General features: G+C 42.9%; 2 protein-coding genes across 6 annotated transcripts; both read left to right on the top strand.

Moving 5' to 3' along the window:
• The first annotated feature begins 403 nt into the window (after positions 1 to 403).
• Positions 404 to 17054, top strand: LOC110510454 (uncharacterized). 4 transcript variants are annotated; one of them, XM_090226260.1, is made up of 4 exons: positions 512 to 664; positions 4948 to 5115; positions 5213 to 5303; positions 12019 to 17054. In XM_090226260.1, exon 4 carries the CDS (start codon positions 12093 to 12095, stop codon positions 15162 to 15164), a length of 3072 nt encoding a protein of 1023 aa, XP_090082386.1. In that variant the 5' UTR covers positions 512 to 664; positions 4948 to 5115; positions 5213 to 5303; positions 12019 to 12092; the 3' UTR covers positions 15165 to 17054. The 4 variants fall into 4 exon arrangements, with proteins under 4 accessions (XP_021447499.3, XP_021447506.3, XP_090082386.1 ...); XM_021591831.3 differs by lacking the exons at positions 4948 to 5115; positions 5213 to 5303 and adding an exon at positions 1654 to 1705 and having other exon boundaries at positions 500 to 664; XM_090226261.1 differs by lacking the exons at positions 4948 to 5115; positions 5213 to 5303 and adding an exon at positions 1654 to 1911.
• Positions 17055 to 18107: 1053 nt separating this feature from the next.
• Positions 18108 to 20925, top strand: LOC149984477 (uncharacterized). 2 transcript variants are annotated; one of them, XM_090226250.1, is made up of 2 exons: positions 18108 to 18446; positions 19112 to 20925. In XM_090226250.1, the coding sequence occupies exon 2, from the start codon at positions 19166 to 19168 to the stop codon at positions 20315 to 20317; it is 1152 nt and encodes a 383-aa protein (XP_090082376.1). In that variant the 5' UTR covers positions 18108 to 18446; positions 19112 to 19165; the 3' UTR covers positions 20318 to 20925. The 2 variants fall into 2 exon arrangements, with proteins under 2 accessions (XP_090082376.1, XP_036831283.2); XM_036975388.2 differs by having other exon boundaries at positions 18389 to 18622.
• The last annotated feature ends 2936 nt before the right edge of the window (positions 20926 to 23861 follow it).

Raw genomic sequence — 23861 nt, 5'->3', positions numbered from 1 at the left:
TTGAGCAGAGAACAATATCCTTCATATCTTGTCTATTTTAAATGGCAGTTAAAACACATCTCAATAATAAATATAAAGCGCATCAGTTTCAACGGTATAATGTGCATGGATTACATTTATCGGTGCATTATTGATTTGAGTCGCCATCAAATTGAAGTACAAAAAGTAGGCTATAGAACAAAGTTATAATATAGAAACGTACATTAAACGACGTTTTTGGTCTGAATAATTATTTACAGTTATCATCAGTATCCCATTATGAGTTTGGGTTTATCCCTCTGACTCCGAGTCTATAGTTGGCAGAATGTTCTAAGATTACAGCAGTCTGCTGCCCAGTTCGTTGTGAAGATTTAGAAAAAAACTCCCCCAGAGTGATTGGTTACGTTCCAGTCCGTTGTTAACAGCCATGCTGCGCAGAAGCTCAGATTTGACGAGTCAATGAGCCACAAAGACGACAAGTAACATGTGCGCGCGACTGGTGATGGAGACCACCTGGAACGCACCCCCCTTTGCTACAGCTGTGCAGCAGCACACATCAACCGAATGCACGATCCGAACAGCATCGTGGCTACAAATAATACGTCTAAAATATTCAAATGAATCGCTATTGAACGAAAGTAGCCCTGGATGACACAAAATACTGTAATAAACAAAATTACTGATGGTAAGTTTACTAAATATATTATCGTTGTCATTGAACGACGAGGACATTTCAGAATGACATACCTAAATTGTGCTGTCTAACGTTACTATTTTCCCAATATGTTAATTTGACCTGTTATGCATAAGCTGAACTTTCACAATTATCTGGAATTATTGTATTGAACGATGTCGGAGTAACATTAACTAATCACATTATAGTGTGTTGTTAGCCAGGCTAGCTAGTTGGCAAGCTAGCTGGCTTTTGTTCACTAACGCTTTCTTGGACATCATCAATGTATTTTTTTTTTGCTAGGTAATTTTGTTATCAACTACACACGGCACATAGACGTTTTTGTTAGCTAGCTGTAGTTTAAAAGCATTCGTTTGGTCGCTCATTTTTGGAACTAGTTAGCTAATGCAATGGTCGATTGTATAGCTAACATTAGCTGGCTAACGTTACGTCTGCCATCGTCGAATTGAATTGCACGACCAAAAGCTTAGTTTGATTGTTAGGTACATGTACTTTTCCAAACGCTTATCTAATTAGCAAACGTTCATAAGACATGTCATGGATCATTATAAAACTATAGATACCCCACCAATATGGCGTGGAGCGCTGTTTTGCTACAACAACAAATGTGATTGCAATCATGCATGCTTTTTTTCTTATTTTAGCACGCTCTTGTCAGGTGCAAAGTTGATCATTTTAAGATAGTCAATACATTTTACAAGATTGTGTGATGCAAGGAACACGTGCAGTAAATCCGATGCATGTGGTTTATTTCTTTATCGGGGCCCAGCGTTTTTCTTGACTTATGCATAAATATCCTAAAATAATGATTTAGCCCTACACAATCGCTCCATGTAGCATATACTTCCTAACATGCTGACCAGACCGGACACGTCGCGTGCTTCACAAAATAAATGTAGAAATCCATGTTATTCAATTATTGCTCCAAGCGTCTGCGATGTCAAGGGCTAAAATAGAACTCCTTTCTATTTCTGACGCAGATCGTGCTGAAAGTCCTGCCTCTCCCATCTCCTCGTTGGTTTATAGAAGCAGGTACCCACGTGCCGTCTCATTGGTTATACCCACATGGGTGATTGAAAGACGAACTGTTTTGCCGGTTGTGGTAATACTATGAAAGTTTGGATGCAATCACCATATAAGTTCAAAGATGAAAAAGCCTGGAAGGAGGAGAGATGACTAGAAGTGTTTCATTTTATGTGTGGAGTAATTGTCGGAGTAGAGGACCTTGTGCTTTTCAGGTAAAATAACAACTCAATGTTTATATCCCAGGACAAATGAGCTAGCAAGTGCAAGCTAACTAAATAGGACAAATTAGCTACCACGTGCAAGCTAACTAGCTAAAATGCCATACATGTTTAATGCTTTTCGACCTGTCCCCAAATGAATGTCATTGGTTCAGAGTTTGTTTAGATTTTTTTAAACAACGTGTTGTGATCCGGTTTGGTGTAGGGGGACAAAATAAATCAAATCAAATGTATTTGTCACGTACACATGGTTAGCAGATGTTAATGCGAGTGTAGCGAAATGCTTGTGCTTCTAGTTCCGACAATGCAGTAATAACCAACGAGTAATCTAACCTAACAATTCCAAAACTACAACTTATACACACAAGTGTAAAGGGATAAAGATATATGAAGGTGATGGTACAGAATGGTACAGAATGGCATAGGCAAGATGCAGTAGATGGTATTGAGTACAGTATATACATATGAGATGAGTAATGTAGGGTATGTAAACATTATATTAAGTAGCATTGTTTAAATTGGCGAGTGATATATTTTCCATCAATTCCCATTATTAAAGTGGCTGGAGTTGAGTCAGTGTGTTGGCAGCAGTCACTAAATGTCAGTGGTGGCTGTTTAACAGTCTGATGGCCTTGAGATAGAAGCTGTCTCTCAGTCCCTGCTTTGATGCACCTGTACTGACCTCGCCTTCTGGATGATAGCGGGGTGAACAGGCAGTGGCTCGGGTGGTTGTTGTCCTTGATGATCTCTATGGCCTTCCTGTGACATCGGGTGGTGTAGGTGTCCTGGAGGGCAGGTAGTTTGCCCCCGGTGATGCGTTGTGCAGACCTCACTACCCTCTGGAGAGCCTTACGGTTGAGGGCGGAGCAGTTGCCGTACCGGGTGGTGAGGGTAGGTAACAACATCTCCACCCCTCTGATCCGGCGGCCCGACAGGATGCTCTCGATTGTGCATCTGTAGAAGTTTGTGAGTGCTTTTAGTGACAAGCCGAATTTCTTCAGCCTCCTGAGGTTGAAGAGAGGCGCTGCTGCGCCTTCTTCACGACGCTGTCTGTGTGGGTGGACCAATTCAGTTTGTCCGTGATGTGTACGCCGAGGAACTTCAAACTTACTACCCTCTCCACTACTGTCCCATTGATGTGGATAGGGGGGTGCTCCCTCTGCTGTTTCCTGAAGTCCGCAATCATCTCCTTTTGTTTTGTTGAGTGTGAGGTTATTTTCCTGACACCACACTCCGAGGGCCCTCACCTCCTCCCTGTAGGCCGTCTCGTCGTTGTTGGTAATCAAGCCTACCACTGTAGTGTCGTCCTCACACTTGATTATTGAATTGGAGGCGTGCATGGCCACGTAGTCATGGGTGAACAGGGAGTACAGGAGAGGGCTCAGAACGCACCCTTGTGGGGCCCCAGTGTTGAGGATCAAGGGGTGGAGATGTTGTTACCTACCCTCACCACCCGGAGGCGGCCCGTCAGGAAGTCCAGTACCCAGTTGCTCAGGGCGGGGTCGAGACCCAGGGTCTCGAGCTTGATGACGAGTTTGGAGGGTACTATGGTGTTAAATGCTGAGCTGTAGTCGATGAACAGCATTCTCACATAGGTATTCCTCTTGTCCAGAGATGGGTTAGGGCAGTGTGGTTAAGATTGCATCGTCTGTGGACCTATTTGGGCGGTAAGCAAATTGGAGTGGGTCTAGCGTGTCAGGTAGGGTGGAGGTGATATGGTCCTTGACTAGTCTCTCAAAGCACTTCATGATGACAGAAGTGAGTGCTACGGGGCGGTAGTCATTTAGCTCAGTTAGCTTTCTTGGGAACAGGGACAATGGTGGCCCTCTTGAAGCATGTGGGAACAGCAGACTGGGATAAGGATTGATTGAATATGACCGTAAACACACCAGCCAACTGGTCTGCGCATGCTCTGAGGACGCGGCTGGGGATGCCGTCTGGGCCTGCAGCCTTCCGAGGGTAAACACGTTTAAATGTTTTCCTCACGTTGGCTGCAGTGAAGGAGAGTCCACAGGTTTTGGTTGCGGGCCGTGTCAGTGGCACTGTATTGTCCTCAAAGCAGGCAAAAATGTTATTTAGTCTGCCTGGGGAGCAAGACATCCTGGTCCGTGACGAGGCTGGTTTTCTTTTTGTAATCCGTGATTGACTGTAGACCCTGCCACATACCTCGTGTCTGAGCCGTTGAATTGTAACTCTACTTTGTCTCTATACTGACGCTTAACTTGTTTGATTGCCTTGCGGAGGGAATACCTACACTGTTTGTATTCAGTCATGTTTCCGGTCACCTTTCCCTGGTTAAAAGCAGTGGTTCGCGCTTTGTTTCACGCGAATGCTGCCATCAATCCACGGTTTCTGGTTTGGGAATGTTTTAATCGTTGCTATGGGAACGACATCATCAATGCACGTTCTAATGAACTCGCTCACTGAATCAGCGTATTCGTCAATGTTGTTGGACGCAATGCGGAACATATCCCAGTCCGCGTGATGGAAGCAGTCTTGAAGCGTGGAATCAGATTGGTCGGACCAGCGTTGAACAGACCTGAGCGCGGGAGCTTCTTGTTTTAGTTTCTGTCTGTAGGCAGGAAGCAACAAAATGGAGTCGTGGTCAGCTTTTCTGAAAGGAGGGCGGGGGAGGGCCTTATATGCGTCGCAGAAGTTAGAATAGCAATGATCCAAGGTTTTACCAGCACTGGTTGTGCAATCGATATGCTGATACAATTTGGGGAGTCTTGTTTTCAGATTAGCCTTGTTAATATCCCTAGCTACAATGAATGCAGCCTCAGGATATGTGGTTTCCAGTTTGCAAAGAGTCAAATAAAGTTTGTTCAGGGCCATCGTGTCTGGTTGGGGGGGAATATATACTGTGATTATAATCGAAGAGAATTCCCTTGGTAGATAATACGGACGACAGTTGATTGTGAGGAATTCTAAGTCAGGTGAACAGAAGGACTTCCTGTTCCTGTATGTTGTTGTGGTCACACCACGTCTCGTTAATCATAAGGCATACGTCCCCGCCCCTCTTCTTACCAGAAAGATTGGCGCGATGCGTGAAGAAACCAGCTGGCTGCACCAATTCCGTTAGCGTCTCTCGAGTGAGCCATGTTTCCGTGAAGCAAAGAACGTTAGTCTCTGATGTCTCTCTGGAATGCTACCCTTGCTCGGATTTCATCAACCTTGTTGTCAAGAGACTGGACATTGGTGAGTAGTATGCTAGGGAGTGGTGCGCGATGTGCCTGTCTCGGGAGCCTGACCAGAAGACCGCTACGTTTCCCTCTTTTACGGCGTCTTTGTTTAGGGTCGCAGGCTGGGATCCATTCCGTTGTCCTGGGTGGAAGGCAGAACACAGGATCCGCTTCGGGAAAGTCATATTCCTGGTCGTACTGATGGTGAGTTGACGTTGCTCTTATATTCAGTAGTTCTTCCCGACTGTATGTAATGAAACCTGAGATTACCGTAGGTACCAATGTAAAAAAAAAAAAAAAAATGCATAGTTTCCTAGGAACGCGAAGCGAGGCGGCCATGTCTGTCGGCGACGGAAGTAAATGTATGCACGGTGGCGCACGCGCGCAGCCGGTTTGGGTTCCGTTTAAGCAATTTGGCCGACAATTTATATTTTATTTTTGTCCATTTACACTAACGTTCAAAAGTTCGGGGTCACTTAGAAATGTTCTTGTTTTTGAAAGAAAATATAATTTTTGTCCATTAAAATATCAAATGATCAGAAATAGAGTGTAGACATTGTTAATGACTATTGTAGCTTGAATCAGCAGATTTTTAATGGAATATCTGCATAGGCCCATTATCAGCAACCATCACTCCTGTGTTCCAATGGCACGTTGTGTTAGCTAAACCAAGTTTATCATTGTAAAAGGCTAATTCATCATTAGAAAACCCTTTTGCAATTATGTTAGCACAGCTGAAAGCTGTGGTGCTGATTAAAGCAGCAATAAAACTGGCTTTATTTAGACTAGTTGAGTATCTGGAGCATCCGCATTTGTGGGTTCGATTACAGGCTGAAAATGGCCAGAAACAAAGAACTTTCCTCTGAAACTCATCAGTCTACTCTTGTTCTGAGAAATTATGGCTATTCCATGCGAGAAATTGCCAAGAAACTGAAGATCTTGTACAACTCCGTTCACAGACCAGTGCAAACTGGCTCTAACCAGAATAGAAAGAGGAGTGGGAGGCCCCGGTGCACAACTGAGCAAGAGGACAAGTACATTAGTGTCTAGTTTGAGAAACAGACACCTCACAAGTCCTCAACTGGCAGCTTCATTAAATAGTACCCACAAAACACCAGTCTCAACGTCAACAGTGAAGAGGCGACTCCGGGATGGAAACCAAGTTTGACTCCGTTCGATTGATTCCATTCCAGCCAATACAATGGGCATGTCCTGCTATAGCTCCTCCCACCAGCCAACACTGGTGGAAACGAATCTAACCCGCTGGCTCCTGAAGCCCGTCCCCATTAGCTCCAGAGTCTAGCTAACTGGCATTGCAAATTAGCACTTCGCTAGCTAACTGAGCAGTTTTAGACAAAACAGATGATATGAATAAACACCATTGCTAGCCCTCCTCGTTGTTGGGCGTGGATTCATATTTACATTTTATGTTAACATTCATTGAAATTGGTGGTTACTGTTGGTTTCAGATCCAAGGCAAGACATTGTCTGCCATGTTTTCGGTTTTGGTTAGGGCTCAGAGTGATGTCACGCACTGTCGATACTCGTGAATATTCATGAAATTGCCTCGCGCATCTGCAAATGTTGTTTTATCGCCCCCAACGTGCTAGGTGGATATCAGGTGTTAAGAGGGTATTAATAATGCTTTTTATTAATTGATGTAAATACCAGTCGATGTGCTCAAACTTCAAAGGCAAATATACTTTATAGGCTAATATATCCTCAAGCTGCTTGGCAAATGGTGTCGGGTTTGTGTTTCTATTTTTACTCACGCAAAAAAAACGCGAGGTCCTCATAAGCAATGTTACCTCAAATGTTTTTTGTCACTGAGCAAATTTCAGGTCTGCAGAGCGCAAACGTGAACGTTGTGAAAATAATGTGCAACGTCCGGAGCGTGTTTATTGTGAACACTGAGGCTGTACCCCCTTTAAATTAAAGTTAAGTGGTCAGGTAGGCTTCTGTGGCTATTTGATAATGTAGCCTACCATCAAAAATAATGGAGAAAATGCATCTCTTAACATTTTAGATGGAAATAGCTGTTCTATCATTCAGCCAACAGTAGCAGCCAATGTGTGGTGTTCAATGTAGGCCTGCATTCCATGAGACCTTTGTTTTAAAAAAAATAAAATAATTTAAAACATGCAGGGCGTAACATTAACTTGTTTATCCACTTGTCCATCAGACAAAGAGGTGACTGAAACTGTTTGACGTAAGAAACTACTTTACAAAATAAAATGCATCATTATTCCATAACATTTTTTTAATGCGAATCAGACATGCTACCCTCTGCCTATTGGCTACTTAGCATGTCTGAAAGTACGACACTCTCCCTTTTGAAAACAAAAAAAGCTCTTTACCAAATCACTTTTCTAAGATGGCTAGACATGCACACATGTTGTGCTCTTGTAGGATGCAGTCAATCCCCTTTTGCTGACTGCAAATGATCTATAACTGGGCTAATAACTCACTAACTAGCAAAGGATATGAACAAAGACTACCTCAAGATCGCGCCTTCTTGAAGACAAAGTAACGAGGCTGATGAGCATCGCAAGTTGCTCCAAAGAGTTGGACAGTTTTGACTTTGCAACAGCAGCTGTTGAATTTAAGCAGGTTAAGTTTTGCTGCTAATGCAGATAAATTAGAGGCAAATTGTGTTAGTCAAGCCTAGTTCTAGCAGTTCTGTTGCTGCCCTAGGCAAGGTCAACATATGCCGCCCTCTGTGCCATGTATTGTATAAAGATTTGGAATGGATTGATAGATTACAGTAGAGTAATGATGTGTATCACGTGCAATTAGTACATTTCACTTAAGACTTTTCAGTAGCACTTGGAAACTTAACATCATTGCCAACTATTCACATTGGAGAGTTGCAATCACAGCCAATAGTATATAGGAAACCGTTATCAATAAGCCACCTATATCACATGACACGAGTCACGATGCCACGATAGTTACAAAAAAAAAACATTTATTTACATCATCCAGTGGAACTGTAAGAAGAGTTAGGTGTACACTGAATAAAAATATAAATGCAACATGCAACAATTAAAAAGATTTTACTGAGTCGCCGTTCATATCAGGATCAGTCAATTTAAATAAATTCATTAGGCCCTACCGCCCAAATCTATGGATTTCACAAGACTGGGAATATAGATGTGCATCGGTTAGTCACAGATACCTTTTTTAAAAAAAGTAGGCCGTGGATAAGAAAACCAGTCAGTATCTGGTGTGACCATTTGCCTTATGCAGCGAGACATCTCCTTGGCATGGAGTTGATCAAGCTGTTGATTGTGGAAGTCTGTCCCTCTCCTCTTCAATGGCTGTGCGAAATGCTGGATTTTGGTGGCAACTGGAACATGCTGTCGGTCCAGAGCATCCCAAACGTGCTCAATGGGTGCCATGTCTGGTCAGTATGCAGGGTTGCACATTTTGGGGTATATTCAGAGGTGGAAACTTTCAGTGGGAATTAACCGGAATATATGGGAATAAACGGAAATATGCAAGTTAATATTATTGCTATTTAAATAATGTTTTTTGCATTGGATATATTTACCATAGCATATGGAGACAGAAATGTTTATATTTTATCTTATCATAGGTAGACATAATTGCAAATGATTAAATCCTTCAAATAGAAAAAAACAACAATTTAGTGACGAACTGAACTTTAATAAAATGAGTTGACTAATCACATGGGATGATTTCACTGAACAACAAAAGAAAGGGAATATTGAATGATCCCCAATGATCCATCGCATCTCCCAAAAAAGTTTTCAACATACTTGGCATACTTGGTAAAATGATAGTCTAGAAACTAAAGCTTTGGTTGTCTTCCTCTCAGGCTTCCATGTCTTCTCCCTGGACGACCTCAATGTCCACCTCTTGAATATCAGACTCAGGCCTCATCTTCACTGTCACTTTCCAACCTTGTTGAGGATGGCTCGTTGTCAGGCCCTAAAAGCCTAAAATTTGCCTGGATGGCCACCAATTTTTCAACCCTTGTATTGGTCAGCCTGTTGCCTGCTTTTGTGTCTGTTTCCAAACAAGACCAGTTGCGCTCTGAGGTGGCTGATGTTGGGATTTGGAGCATGATCGAGGCAACAGGGGAAAGTGCCTCAGATCCACAAAGTCCCTTCCACCAGGTGGCTGATGAGATATGTTGGCACGACTGCCATATTGGATATCCATCCCAAAGCCCTTACTTAGAAATGTCCTGTGCCAGACTACCAAGAACCTTGCCCTCATCCAGGCCAACGTGGCGAGACACAGTAGTGATGACACCATAGGCCTTGTTGATCTCTGCACCAGACAGGATACTCTTGCCAGCATACTTGGGTCCAACATGTACGCTACAGCGTGTATGGGCTTCAGGCAGAAGTCTTCACCCTTTTTGACGTATTTCAGAACTGCAGTTTCCTCTGCTTGGAGCAACAGTGAAGTGGGCAGGGCAGTACGGATTTCTTCTCTTACATCTGCAAGCAGTCTGAACATCAGAAAGGATGGCATTGTTTCCCTCAATCTGTGCAATGGCTACAGCTATAGGTTTCAGGCTGCTCTTGATGGGGCTGTCCATATCGGCAGACTGATATGGCCATTTGTTGGCCATTTGTTGGAGAGACTCCCTCCCCTCCAGGAGACTGTCAAACATGATGACAACACCACCCCAACAGGTGTTGCTGGGCAGTGTCAATGTGGTGCTCTTATTTTTCTCACTTTGCTTCGTGAGGTAGATTGATGCAATAACTTGACCCTTCACATACCTAACCATTTCCTTGTCTCTCTTGTAGAGTGCATCCATGGTTTTCAGTGCAATGATGCCCTTGAGGAGTGGATTCAGTGCAGGAGCAGCACAGCAAATGGGTGTGATGTGAGGGTAGGACACCTCCACTTTAGTCCAAGCTGCCTTCATGTTTGCAGCATTGTCTGTCACCAGTGCAAATACCTTCTGTGGTCCAAGGTCGTTGATGACTGCCTTCAACTCATCTGCAATGTAGAGACTGGTGTGTCTGTTGTCCCTTGTGTCTGTGCTGTTGTAGAATACTGGTTGAGGGGTGTAGATGTAGTTAATTATTCCTTTAATTTTCTTGACCTTCACTTGAACTTGGCATCAAGCAAATGAGTAGATAAAGCATGTCTGGTTGGAGGGGTGTATGCTGGGCGAAGAACATTCAGAAATCTCTTCCAATACACATTACCTGTGAGCATCAGAGGTGAACCAGTTGCATACACAGCTCGAGCAAGACATTCATCAGCATTTCTCTGACTGCGTTCCTCCATTGAGTCAAAAAATACTTCTGATATCCATAAGCTGTTGCTATCCGTCATCATTTTGACCCCAAATAGAAGTAGAGGGTCTTTTGTCAGAGCTCTGAGGGAACGTTATGCACTTGGCCAGATGATTCTTTGTCTTTTTTTGCATTCTTCACGCATGATTTGGCACAGTTTTTGCAAATGTACACAGTTTTTCCTTCTACATTAGCTGCAGTGAAATGTATCCACATATCAGATTGTGCCCAAGGCATTTTCCTGTAAAGATTAGAAAGAAATGAGTAAAAAAAAAAAAATCCATGTATAGATAAATAGTTTAGCAGTTAGATTAAACAACTCCTTTGTAAGATAAATGTTTTAAAATGAAACGTGTATGGAAACAAGTTAGCAGGCTCAAGCAAGCTAAAACCCACATGGTAGCAAAAACTAACTAGCAGAAATTGTAACAAGTTAGAAATGATTTAAACACACTTTTCTGTAGGCCACTATTTACGAGCGTACATTATTATTATTTTTATGCCATATAAAATATTTTCGCCCCAACTGGTATTGTAATCAAAACTTACCAGAAAGCTTGTAGTCCTTGGCTCAGAAAGTATAGTAGTGTGGGCTCAATAGCATCTCATTAGCGTGCAAGATCTTGAGAATCAGCTGTACATGTGATGGAAGAATGCACTATGCATGCAGAGGTTTGCAATTGAATTGGGGATAGTTTAACCAAAATATGCCACAAGACCTAGAATTGCCTTGTGTATCCCACAAAAAGGTTCACTGTTATTAACACATTTTTTGGGATGAATTTAAGCAAAATTCCCGGAATTATTCCGGGAATAATACCGGGCAGACTGTACCGTCTGTGACTGTCTTGTACCACAATGCTTGGCCTTCAGGGAAGTACCTCATCCCCTAAAATGTATCGCTGTGTGGCATGTTCAGCCACCTTTACTGGATTGGCATCCTTGTTGGTGCACCAAGCTTCTCATGCTGTTCAATATGACAAGCAACCACCACAATCACAGCAAGGGGAACCACTACTTCAAGGTCTCAGAGCAAGTGACGTCACCGATTGAAACGCTATTAGCGCGCACCACCGCTAACTAGCTAGCCATTTCACATCCGTTACACAGAGAATTTGTTTTAGCTTCTCATGCTATTCTACACATTTTGCCTTGAGGCAGAGAATTTTGTTGTTTTTGAAGCCATTCTCCTGTAATTCTAAACATTTTTGCAGGGGAGCCTCGCAGGGGTGCGTCCTACGCCACTGATCCAGTATTTATACATGAATCACATCTATTAACTTGAAATTAAAGTTGTACTCAGTCTCATTTTCACCTCATGTATTACCTGATTTACTGAACAGAAGGCTCATCTCAATAGGTGGCCCAGGTATCCTCACGACATCAGTGTAGCTGAAGTGTTATGGTGTGTACCTACAGTATATTATATCATCATTGCTGAAATTGTGGAGGTGCCTGAGCATATGGAATTACAAATAAGAATGTAGGCTAGGTCATTTGGTAAATCGTTTCAGAAATGAAGTGTATATACGTTATCTGTAAACGTTATTTTGTTTGGAGATTCACATGTTACATCGTTTGAGGGGATACTTTTATCATATATTCCTGACAAATGTGTTTTCTTTATTTTTCAGGAAACTGACAACCCAAGATCAGTCAGTTGAGGACACCTGAGCCCCCCTTTGTACTGTGACTGTCTTGTACCACAATGCTTGGCCTTCAGGGAAGTACCTCATCCCCTAAAATGTATCGCTGTGTGGCTTGTTCAGCCACCTTTACTGGATTGGCATCCTTGTTGGTGCACCAAGCTTCTCATGCTGTTCAATATGACAAGCAACCACCACAATCTGAGAAGCAGAGCCTTTGCACTCACTGTGGTGAAGTGCTTTCAAACAAGGAGCTCCAAGACCAGCACTGCTGCAAAGCAGTACCTGAGACCCCGGCTCTCTCTCTTTTTATCTGTGATTGTGGGGATGAGTTTCAGAACTTTAATGAAATGCTGGAGCATAAAAGATCTCATGTCTCAACCCCCCAGCAGCAGACCCAGACGACTGATGCCAAATATTTGAGCCAAGACGAATGTAGTCTGGTTGAACCTGCCCAACCAGTCTCCCCTCAGCCAACCCTTAGCCAAACCATTTTGGGCCTCATTCCCCCCTCTCATCCCTCACCCCTATCTCCTGTTATTCCTAGTTCAATTCTCTCACAGCTTAATAGCACATCCACTGTTCCTGAAGTCTATACAAATAAGGGGTTTATTGCCCTAACCAGACCTCCAGAGCTGAACAACCTCCCTCCAGGTGCTAGTGAGCAGGAATTACAGCCTGATGGGCTTGACCAACCTGAGAACATCTCTACTGCACAGGAACCCTCACCACAATCTGTCCAGGATGAGACTCCTGAGGATGCAGACTGTCCTGTTACAAGCGGTGCATCTTCAGAAGATGCCGGCGCACCTAAAAATGAGACAATAATGAAGATGATAGCAAATGCCTACATGAAACGTTATCAACCTGCTCAACACTACCCATTAAGACACAAGAGACTTGTGTTCCCCAAAAGAGAGCTTATACCAGTGGAGGTGATGTCGCAATCCAAACAAACAGCAGCATCCACACCAGGGCCCTCTATTGGCCAGTTAAGACACCTGCTTACAAACTCTGGTGCAAAGACAATAGCCCGTCCATCTGGCATCATATCTTTGACTCAGACCTTCTGCCCTGTAGTAGTTCTTGAGACCCGCCAAAAGCTTATTGATTCTAGAAATAGGGCCACACAGGGGAGATATCAATGTGGCCGCTGCCGAAGTGTTTTTCAGGACTTGGACAGCTTGACAGTGCATCATGCCTTACACAGGAAGGAGATAGTGAAGTGTTGTCGTCACTGTAAACAACTGATGATTGGAAAACCACCCCTTCCAGACAACCACATCTGTCCCCTGGCTCCCCACGACCTTACCTCAGTGGGGAGTAAATGCCACTCTATCAAAAAGACTGCATCATTCCAGAAGCAAAAGAAGCAACAACCACAAAGAATCTTCCAAAGTGTTAAAGCTAGGACGCCTTACTTTTGTCAAGTGTGCAAGCACAACTATGCCCGTAGGTATAATCTCAATGTGCACAAGTGTCAGGGGCCACCCCATCCTCTTCAGCATGCCTCCAACTCTGCCCTGTACAAAAATACTGCATTTGGGTTAAACATTAAAGCAAGGGAGCCTGTCACAGGCGTCAACCAGAGGCCTCTAATCTCCAAAATCATCGGTGTGGGCACTGTCAGCACTCGTCAGATAAAGGAGGAGGTGATTTCTGCAGAATCAAGGCCACATCCTCAGTTTCCTGATTTGCTCTGGTCTGGTTCACCTAAAAACTTCTCATCCTTCTATCCCAAAGTTTCCACGCATGTAACACCAGAAGAAATTGATTCAGGATCTGCAACACTACAGCAAGGAGATGGTGAAGGGGACAACGCAGCAAGTAGTTTTAAACAAGAAGGTAAAGATGGAGAATGGACAATGCCTTTAGATGATTCTGAGATTGACGTGCTGATTGAGGCAGTAGATGCAGAAGACGACGATGATTTAATGCTACAAGAACCTATTTCTCAGGGTCATGTCAAATCCACAAAGGATGGCGTGCCTTATTTCATAAAAGATGGTGCTAGACGTTTTCCCTGCTATAGATGTCAGAAAACGTACAGTCGAGGGTGCACATTAAAAAAGCATCAAAGACTGTGTGGAAATAGATCATTTTTGCCACAATCTACCTTCCGGGCGGTAGCACAGAAAGTCAACAAGGGTCAATTCCAATTCGATTGCTATGTCTGTGGGAGGAGCTTTAACCGCAAAGATAACATGCTGATTCATAGGAAGAAGTGCCAGTTAAGTAGAACCGTGGCCAAGAATGATAATGGACTTTTACAACAGGGCTTATCAGCAGCCCAGGCACCGCAACGTCTCGTGGCACAAAGTAGTAAAAATCTGGAGGATAATGGGGCAAATTGGGGTATTATGTCATTGCCCAATGTTCTTCCCAGGAGAGTGACGTGTGAGTGTGGGGCAGGCTTCACTTCCCCACGGCTCCTCCTAGAGCATTTGCAAAAGCATGCGCAGGAGGCCTATACCTGCCCCACATGCGGTGAGACACTGAGTTCCTGGGCAGACTATGAAGTCCACCTACAAGTGCACATGCAGCCTCAGCACCAGATGTATGGGGGAATGCAACAGCAGAGCTCTCCACCTCTACTGCTTAGGTTTCCACAGCAGCCGCGTCAATGTCGGCAGCCCCTGCCAAAGCAGCGACATGCGGCTCCGCAACACACTCTGCCAGCACAGCGCCCTCAGCCAAATCAACAACCTCTGCGGAAGCCTAGGAAGCCACAGCCGCGCTGTGTGTGCATACGATGCAGCAACACCTTTTGCAGTCGCGGCGCGCTGCTAAAGCACCTCTCCTGGAATCGGTGTAAAGGTGACAGAGGAGCTATTTCAGCGAAGGCAAACCACTGTTCCCGCTGCAGCATGGACTTCCCCAATGGCCTCAGCCTCAAGTTTCACCAGCTAAATGGAATGTGCAAGCCTGCCTTCAAGCCCATGCGTTGCCCTGTGTGCGTGCGCTGGTTTGGAACTGTGGAGGGACTCCAGAAACACCTGCAAACACACGACCAGACCAACTCATTTCGCTGCCTCATCTGCCAGCGCCTCTATCCCAGCCTACGATCACTGAAAGACCACCGCAGAAAGGTCCATTGCATTTTGTCTGGAGACACAGAGCAGGTTACACAATGAGAATGAATACTCTGAAAATCATAATCCAACAGAACATATAAACAATGATTTTAGCAAAATGTTTTTGCAAGATCTGTTATTGATTTGAGGGATTAATTTTGTCTTGTGTAACCATATATAATCACTATTGTACTATACTACTTTGATTCTATTTTCACTGTCTTATCAATAGACTTTTCTTGCTCACTTGAACCTATTTTAATGGTCATAGTTGTAAACTGTTGTATTGTGCTGTAAAATGCAATGATGTTTTTAGCTTGTTCTTAAAGGGATACTTTGGGATTTTGGTAATGAAATCCTTTATCAACTTCCCCACTATGAAGGAAGTTGAGGTAGTTACCGTAGACTTCTTCAATGTGCTAATGCTAGTTAGCAACATCCTTCAAACTGCACGCAGAGACATAATGGTATCGACAAGTTCATCTGACTCTGGGAAGTAGATTTTAAGGGCTTTATTGCCAAAATCCTGAAGTATCCCTTTAACTCTTCAACCATTATTAAAATGTACCACTTATTGTTCAATTGCTATTTTAGGTTGTGCAAAAACGTTGATGGTTATATCTTAGTGTGGTAGCTGTCAGTGCATTGTGGAGAAAACAATTAAGTGAATATACACTACAAAGTATGTGCACACCTGCTCATCGAACTCCTCATTCCCAAATCATGGGCATTAATATGAAGTTGGTCACCCCCCCCCCCCCCTTTGCTGCTATAACAGAATCCACCCTTCTGGGAAGGCTTTTGTGTAGATGTTGGAACATTGCTGAGGGGACTTGCTTCCATTCAGCCACGAGCATTAGTGAGGTCGGGCACTGATGTTGGGTGATTAGGCCTGGCTCGCAGTCGGCGTTCCCATTCATCCCAAAGGTGTTCAATGGGGTTGAGGTCAGGGCTCTGAAGTCCAGTCAAGTTCTTCTACACCGATGTCGACAAACCATTTCTGTATGGACCTTGCTTTGTGCACGGGGGCATTGTCATACTGAAACAGGCAAGGGCCTTACCAAACTGTTGACGCAAAGTTGAAAGCCCAGAATCGTCTAGAATGTCATTGTGTGCTGTAGCGTTGATTGTCCTTCTTTGGAACTAAGGAGCCTAGCCCGAAACATAAAAAAACAGCCTCAGACCATTATTCTTCCTCCACCAAACTTTAGTTGCCACTATGCATTGGGGCAGGTAGCGTTCTCCTGGCATCCACCAAACCAAGATTCGTCTGTCGGACTGCTAGATGGTGAAGCGTGATTCATCACACCAGAGAATACATTTCCATTGCTCCAATGTCGACGAGCTTTACACCACTCCAGCCGATGCTCGGCATTGCGCATGGTGATCTTAGGCTTGTGTCCGGCTGCTCGGCCATGGAAGCCCATTTCATGACGCTCCCGACTAACAGTTATTGTGTTGATGTTCCAAACTGCATCTGGAAGCTCAGTCGTGAGTGTTGCAACTGAGGACAGGCTTCTTCTTTTTTCTTCTTCCCTCCGCACTCCGGTTCCGTTCTGTGAGTTCGATGTTTCCACTTCACAATAAATGCACTTACAATTGACCAGGGCAGCTCTAACGGCAGACATTTTACGAACTGACTTGTTCAAAATGTGGCATCCTATGACGGTGCTATGTTGAAAGTCACTGAGCTCTTCTGTAAGGCCATTCTACTGCCAATGTTTGTCTACTCTATGGAGATTGCATGGCTGTATGCTCAATTGTATACACCTGTCAGCAACGGTGTGGCTGAAGTAGCCAAATCCACTAATTTGAAGGGATGTCCATACTTTTGTGTGTATGTGTGTATATATATATATTTGAGCACTTCCATCAAAACAGAAATGTATAGGAAATAGCATGTAGTGTGTGGTGCTCCTTGTTTTAATAAAGCCCCATTCATAGATGAAAGATTTGAGTTGATTGTTGTTACTACTAACCAGGTTTCCAACCATTTTGTGTATGAATTACCTGGCGCAGTAATTTACTCATGACAGGCCTGATGGAAATAGCTAATGTCTTGGTAAAATGTCCAAATGTAGACAAAAGAAAATATGCCACACAAGTAAAGAATGCGATGGAAACCTAGTGAATGTTAAATGTATTTAGTACATGAAAACTTAAGCAAAAAATACTTTTCATGTGGGGTCCTATTAGTTTGTTGCCCAAACTGTTACAACGCTACCAAACAAACTGTGCACGTCGACCTTACCAACTTCTGACGAGTCTCGACACCTGTGGTGTTTGTGAGAGTATCCCCTTTCCAATGAGTGATCATAATAGTTTTTTTTTTTAGGACAAACGTTCAGACTCTACAGAAGTTTTTGTGAGAAGACCGGTTTATGGGTTGTCTCAGATGCGGAAGTATGACACTGGGGGATGCGGTGGATTGAGATGCATCCAATGCAAAAAAAAAAAAAAAAAAAACGTTTAAAATGACTTTTTTGTGTGTGCCACCAATTAAGGTGGTAAAGGCTATACTATTTACAGAATCTTATTTTAAAGGCTTGTACTATTTGGTGAAATGGAAATGGGTCACAGGAGGCACCGACTGGTTAGCCATTAAGGCATAAAAAGTATTTTTTAGGAATGCATGTGTGATAAATATGTTGATAATTGAGTATTTTTCCAATATTTGCTTTCTTCCTAGCGTTGTACAAACCATCATGATCTCGCGAATTTACATTTTTTTTTGCGAAACGGAATGTAAAACTAGGTTTGTATTAGGCTAACTCCCCTCTTCCCTTCATTCATTACCAGACTCAACCAGATATACTGAATATAATGACGCGATGCTTGTCTCCGCCCTGACAATGGGATTCTTTGTCCACAGTGGAACAGGGGCCTGTCAAGCTCCCGCCTACCTATTCTTTGGATTGGTGGATTCAATTAGGGGTGTTGCTGTCAACCGCCTGTATTCAATGCTATTCTTGCTTCATAAATAAACATAGACAGTCTCAAATTACACTAAAGATGAATCCGTAGTTGCTGGGATGTTCCGTGCGTCACGCTTATATCAGTACGCTTTTTTACAACCTAAGCATTACGAAACTTCTATTAGATCAAATAAACCTCACGTATCAAAACAGCTATTTTTTATCTTTATTAAATTCGACACTCATTGACCCCATACAAAAACTCCTCTCTTGTTTAATAATGAATGTTCTGTGGAAAGATTTTGGGCGGAGTAAACCCTCTCGCTTCGCCTCTTTGTCTTTGAATCAATGAATCAACTTGCATACTCCAACCCGACAGGCGGCAGTGTTATTTTGCATTTGGAAGTTTACCCGCCAACGAAACGAAGTAAGTTGTATTTTCTCCACCTCGCTGCCGTGGATGCGTTCCAAAATTCAGCCTATAAGGTTATGAAATATGAATAAAGCTACGTAGCAATATTATAGCAAAGTTACACATGTCAGAATTGTAGATGATCGATGGCAGTAATATGAACGTGGACAGCAGTGACTCGCCGGTGTAAGGTAATGCTGCTAACGTTAGCTAAGCTAGCTATGTTTTGGGAATGGATAGCTAACGTTAGCTAGTTATACTAACAAACATTTCCTAGGCTGACTGGCTAGCTAGCTATCAATATAGTTAGGTATATATGTCAAATGTAATTACTTGTGTCGATGTACTATTAAGCTTTAGTCTGCAAATTGGGTTTAAGCTTTTGAACACCCCACTGGTCCAAGAAACAAAGACCCCCAAATTTGGGCCAGCGCCGGTCTTTGGGTGACGCCGTTTCATAGTGATTTACGACCAAGGTGTTAGCTAGCTACATAGTGAATTTATCAATATCACACTACTTAACAAGTTAGCGTAAGTCTAAAGGCTAGCACGCCCTACAGCTACCTAATGTTGTGTTGCTGAATTATGTGCCCTGCTTTTTATGCAATACTTCCCTTTATAATTTCTAATCAGTACAGTTGAACAGGCTTTCTAAAATAATATCCTTTCTGTTACCTCAGACACTCCAGAGAGACCCTATTCTACATGAATCATCACATCGAGGACAGGTCAAGATGCAAAAGCGGAACTATATGAAAGGGGAAAGGGAGCTTGGTGATGGTGGACCCCCTTTTTGCTTTAGTTGTGAAAGGGTCTTTCCAGACCAAACGTCATTTCATGACCACTTTTGTCCTGCGGCTGGTTTCATCTGCTCCTGTGGAACAGAGTTCTCCATGTATGTTGATATGATGGACCACAGTGGGTTACATGAACCAGGCCACACTGTAATTAATTATAGCACCATAAAGAAGGAACAATATCAGAGGGAGAGAGAGTACAAGGAGCAGCTTTCGAGGCTGGTATTGACGGCGGGGCAGGGAAGCTGGGCTAAGCCTGGACCGACTCCGATGCTATCGGCCCCTATTCCACGAGCCACAAAGCCTCCACCTGGTCCAAGTGCCCCAACAACAGACCTCTGGCACCAATTCCAGCCAGTGGTGTTGGTGGAGACCCTGCGCAAGTTTGGAAGGACAAAGCCCTACAGGTGTGCCTACTGTGAACTGGGCTTTGCAACAAAAGACTTACTCGTATGGCACCACAACACTCACGCAAGAAATACAGTCCATGGCTGCCTGCGGTGCGGGGTTCTCCTGCTCAGTAACAACAAGTCACCACAGCCTGGCCACCACCAGTGTGGCTCATATCGGGCAACTCCTGAAACCAGATTCACCACTGCCACAGTGCTGAGCAACAGGAAACAGCCCGCGGGGTATGCTAAGAAGGTTGTCCAGCGTCAGCCGTGTCCGGACCCGTTCAGTGGGGAGCTGCAGCTAGGGATGCATATGGTCTCACAGCAGCCCATTCCAGGGACTTCTGGAACAAAATACTTGAAGTGTAGAGTGTGTCAGGAGCCTTTCCAAACTGTCAAGCTGCTTGAGAGGCACCGTTGCACAATGGCGGCATCCTTTTTTGCACAGGAACTGGGTCTGATGTCTGGCAAACAGCTCAATGGTCACAGAAAAGGGGAGGGGACCAGCCCATACTCCTTGCCTCAAAGCAATGGTGACCAGGAGCTGGCGTTCAACATTCAAACTTCAACGAATGTAACTGTATACGACCACAAGGCAGTAGGCCCGGATAGGGGCACAGGGTTGTCTGCCGTTTCTGTAAAGACTGAGGTTTCAGACGATGACTGTTTTGTGATTGAGGATGCGTTTTCGTGCTAGTCGGAACTAGGAAACTCTGAAATTTCCGACTTGCTAACTGGTTGAACACAGCATGTGTATAAAAACCAGTTAGTAAGTCGGAAATGTCCGTGTTTCCTAGTTCCGACTAGCACGTGAATGTGGCATAAAAGCTCCTTCACCAAACCAGGTCAGTTGTTATACCAACAATTAACCTCTTCCCTCCCAGTACTACAGACATGAACAGTGCAAAAAGCATTCCCAATGTGAACCCTCTGCATCTGCCACGGACATAAACATCTTCTATGGGTTATGGGTATGGTCCCTTTTTGTAAGGTACCGGCTTAACTCTTATCTAACTACTCAATTTACAACTAATCTGTCAGTAGCCTAGATTTTATTTTTTACCTTGATTTTATTTTTCAGTTGTGTGTTTGTCAAATGACATTGAAAATGTTACATATGCAGTATCAAATCAGTCTGTATGGTTCAGATAACCACAAACATAGTTTGTCTTTTGAAAATGCGCTTGTTTTTTTTACAGTAGCTTTACTGAAAATGTGGTATAAGCAGCATTGGCCATATCACAAGAACATGTTGGTTCTTTCTAGCCATTTCTCTGGTCTTGGAATAAAATATTTTTTTGTTTCCGCTCTCTCCCTTTCTTTTGTAGCAACTAAAGTGTAATAATCTGTGTGTTCTCCGTATTTCAGGGACCAAAGCAATAGCAGCAGCCATAAGTGATAGCTGGAAAAGGCTATAAGGACACTCCTGATCTGCAAAACATTTATTTTTCTCCAGAATTACTTAAATTAGGTTACGGTTAGAGGTAGGTTTTAAGGTAAGAGACCGTTTTAGATTTTGGTTAGTAGTTTTACAAGTCAGGGTCTGTTATAGCCTCTGCCAAGAGAGCGTGATGGATATGTAGGTAATGTATTCACTGATTGCTTGGGATAGCTCTCTGACATAGTTTGTCACTTGTGAATGCATATAGCATACAAAAATAGGGGTTAGTCGTCGTAGAATATTTTGCCACCTCATGAGAATTTTATTATCACTGCACACAGTTTTTGGGTGAACTTGTTATTTTTTTACCCGGTTGTCCATCTTTGATGAGGTAGGCAGGCATCGCGACACCATTTCCGGCCTACCGGATGTTGAGTGAGGAGAAAAAAAACAATTGAATCACGAATACAATAAGCTAACATTTAAAATTATGGCACACACCACTGTATCTCAACGTTGGCGAAAACATACATGTTATGTGCAATGCATTATTTATAAATATTGATATTTTGTCGGGTTTGGACTACAAAACGGTATGTTGACATTAGCTAGCTAGCTTTCATCACGTCGACAGCTATCTAACTGGTGAATCGAGAACAAGTTTGCACTAACACATTTTTGGGTGAGTAACTGCGAGTTTTACATAAAACAGATCTAGCTATTGCGTGCATGTTTCTTTAGCTAGCTAACTGGATTTAGAGCATGTGTTCCAACATGTCGGCCTACCTGCAGAATTTCGCTACAGCTGCCGTTCGTTGACACAGCTACATACCGTGCCTTCAGAAAGTGTTCACACCCCTGACTTTTTCCACATTTTGTTGTGTTATAGCCTACATTTAAAATGTATTAAATTGAGATTTTGTCACAGACCTACACAATACCCCATAATGTCAAATTGGAATTATGTTCTTTAGATATTTTTACAAATGAATTAAAAATGAAAACCTGAAATGTCTAGTCAAGTAACCAGCCACGTTATGGAAAGCCTAAATAAGTTCAAGAGTTAAAATGTGCTTAAGTCACATAAGTTGCATGGACTCACTCTGTAAAATAATGTTTAACATATTTTTTGAATGACAACTTCATCTATTGGTAGATGGGTAAAAATTGTGAAGTTATTAATTAACACTGGATGGTGTATCAATACACCCAGTCACTACAAAGAGACAGGAGTCCTTCATAACTCAGTTGCCGGAGAGGAAGGAAACTGCTCAGAGATTTCAACATGAGGCCAATGGTGACATTAAAACAGTTAGAGTATAATTGCTGTGATTGGGTCAACGTAAGTTACTCCACAATATTAACATAAATGAGAGTTGCAATAAGGCACTAAAGTAAAACTGCAAAAAATGTGGCAAAGAAATTTACTTTATGTCCCAAAGAAATTTACTTTATGTTCCAAATACAATGTTATGTTTGGGGCAAATCCAATACATCACTGAGTACCACTCTTCATATTTTCAAACATGGAGGTAGCTGCATCATGTTATGTGTATGCTTGCCACCGGCAAGGACTAGAGTTTTTTTTGTATGTTAATAAAAATAAATGGAATAGAGTTACGCACAGGCAAAATCCCAGAGGAAATCCTGGTTCAGTCTGCTTTCCAACAGACACTGGGAGACAAATTCATCTTTCAGAAGGACAATAACCTAAAACACAAGGCCAAATCTACAAGAGTTGCTTATCAAGATGACTTTGAATGTTCCTGAGTGGCCTAGTTAAAGTTTTGACTTAAATCGGCTGCAAAGTCTATGGCAAGACTTTAAATAGACTGTCTAACATTGATCAACAATCATCTTGTCAGATGTCTGAGCCTGAATAATTATTTTAAGAACGTGTAAATATTGTACAATCCAGCTGTGCGAAGTTCTTCGAGTAGGTGAGTCAAGCTCATTCACATGGAGGTCCTAGTGCCTGCTGGATTTGTTTTTTTTACTTTCAATTAAGTCCTCGACAACCAGGAGAGGGGAGCTCCTTATTAATCTGTGACCTTAATTCATCAATCAAGGAAGAGTGAAAACCTGCAGACTTTTGGCACTCCATGGAATGAGTTTGTCACATGTCTCAGAGACTTACCCAGAAAGACTCACAGTTGTAATCGCTTCCAAAGGTGATTCTAATATGTATTGCCTCAGGTGTGTGAATAATTATGTAAATGAGATATTTCAGTATTTAATTTTCAATAAATGTGAAAACATTTTCAATAAACATGTTTTCGCTTTGTTATTATGGGGCGTAGAAGGGTGAGCATTTTTTTATTTAGAATTCCGGCTGTAATAGAACAAAATGTGAAAGTCGAGGGGTATAAATAATTTCTGAAGGCATTGTAGCTAGCTGCCTACAGGGACAAGAGGAATAGATTTGATTTGGGAATTCCCGTAGCTAGCTCTTTTCACTTCGATTAGATCACTAGATGTCAGACAGCCTCAATGGGTTGTGGTGCCTACAACCTATCAATTTGATTCAAGACATGGAAGACACAAGGTGCAACATTTAAACCCAACAGAACAACACTACATCAGTGTGTGAGTATGTGAGATGCATGTAAGCTGTTGTTTGGTGAGACAATTTGATGACAGCATGGGGATAAAATGTTGCACAGGCTGCTAAATCTGGTGCGAAAAATACAGATGCAAAATGTAGTGGGACCAGTGGTATATGGTTGTTAAATTATTATAAAAAATATATAAAAAATTATTTCAAGTCAGTGGCACAGACCCATCCATGTCTTGTCCCAATCTATAGAAGGAGTGTTCTTGGCCATTCTTGCCAGGGGCCCCACAGGGTGGGGGATTGTGT

This window comes from Oncorhynchus mykiss, chromosome 3 (assembly GCF_057628025.1).
Source record: "Oncorhynchus mykiss isolate SJ-2025 chromosome 3, ASM5762802v1, whole genome shotgun sequence".
NCBI lineage: Eukaryota > Metazoa > Chordata > Actinopteri > Salmoniformes > Salmonidae > Oncorhynchus > Oncorhynchus mykiss.
This window is presented reverse-complemented; position numbering and strand designations above follow the sequence as displayed.

What these genes read in the sequence shown, in the direction of transcription:
- LOC110510454 (XM_021591824.3), top strand. Translation starts at nt 12,093, where the DNA reads ATGCTTGGCCTTCAGGGAAGTACCTCATCCCCTAAAATGTATCGCTGT.
- LOC149984477 (XM_090226250.1), top strand. Translation starts at nt 19,166, where the DNA reads ATGCAAAAGCGGAACTATATGAAAGGGGAAAGGGAGCTTGGTGATGGT.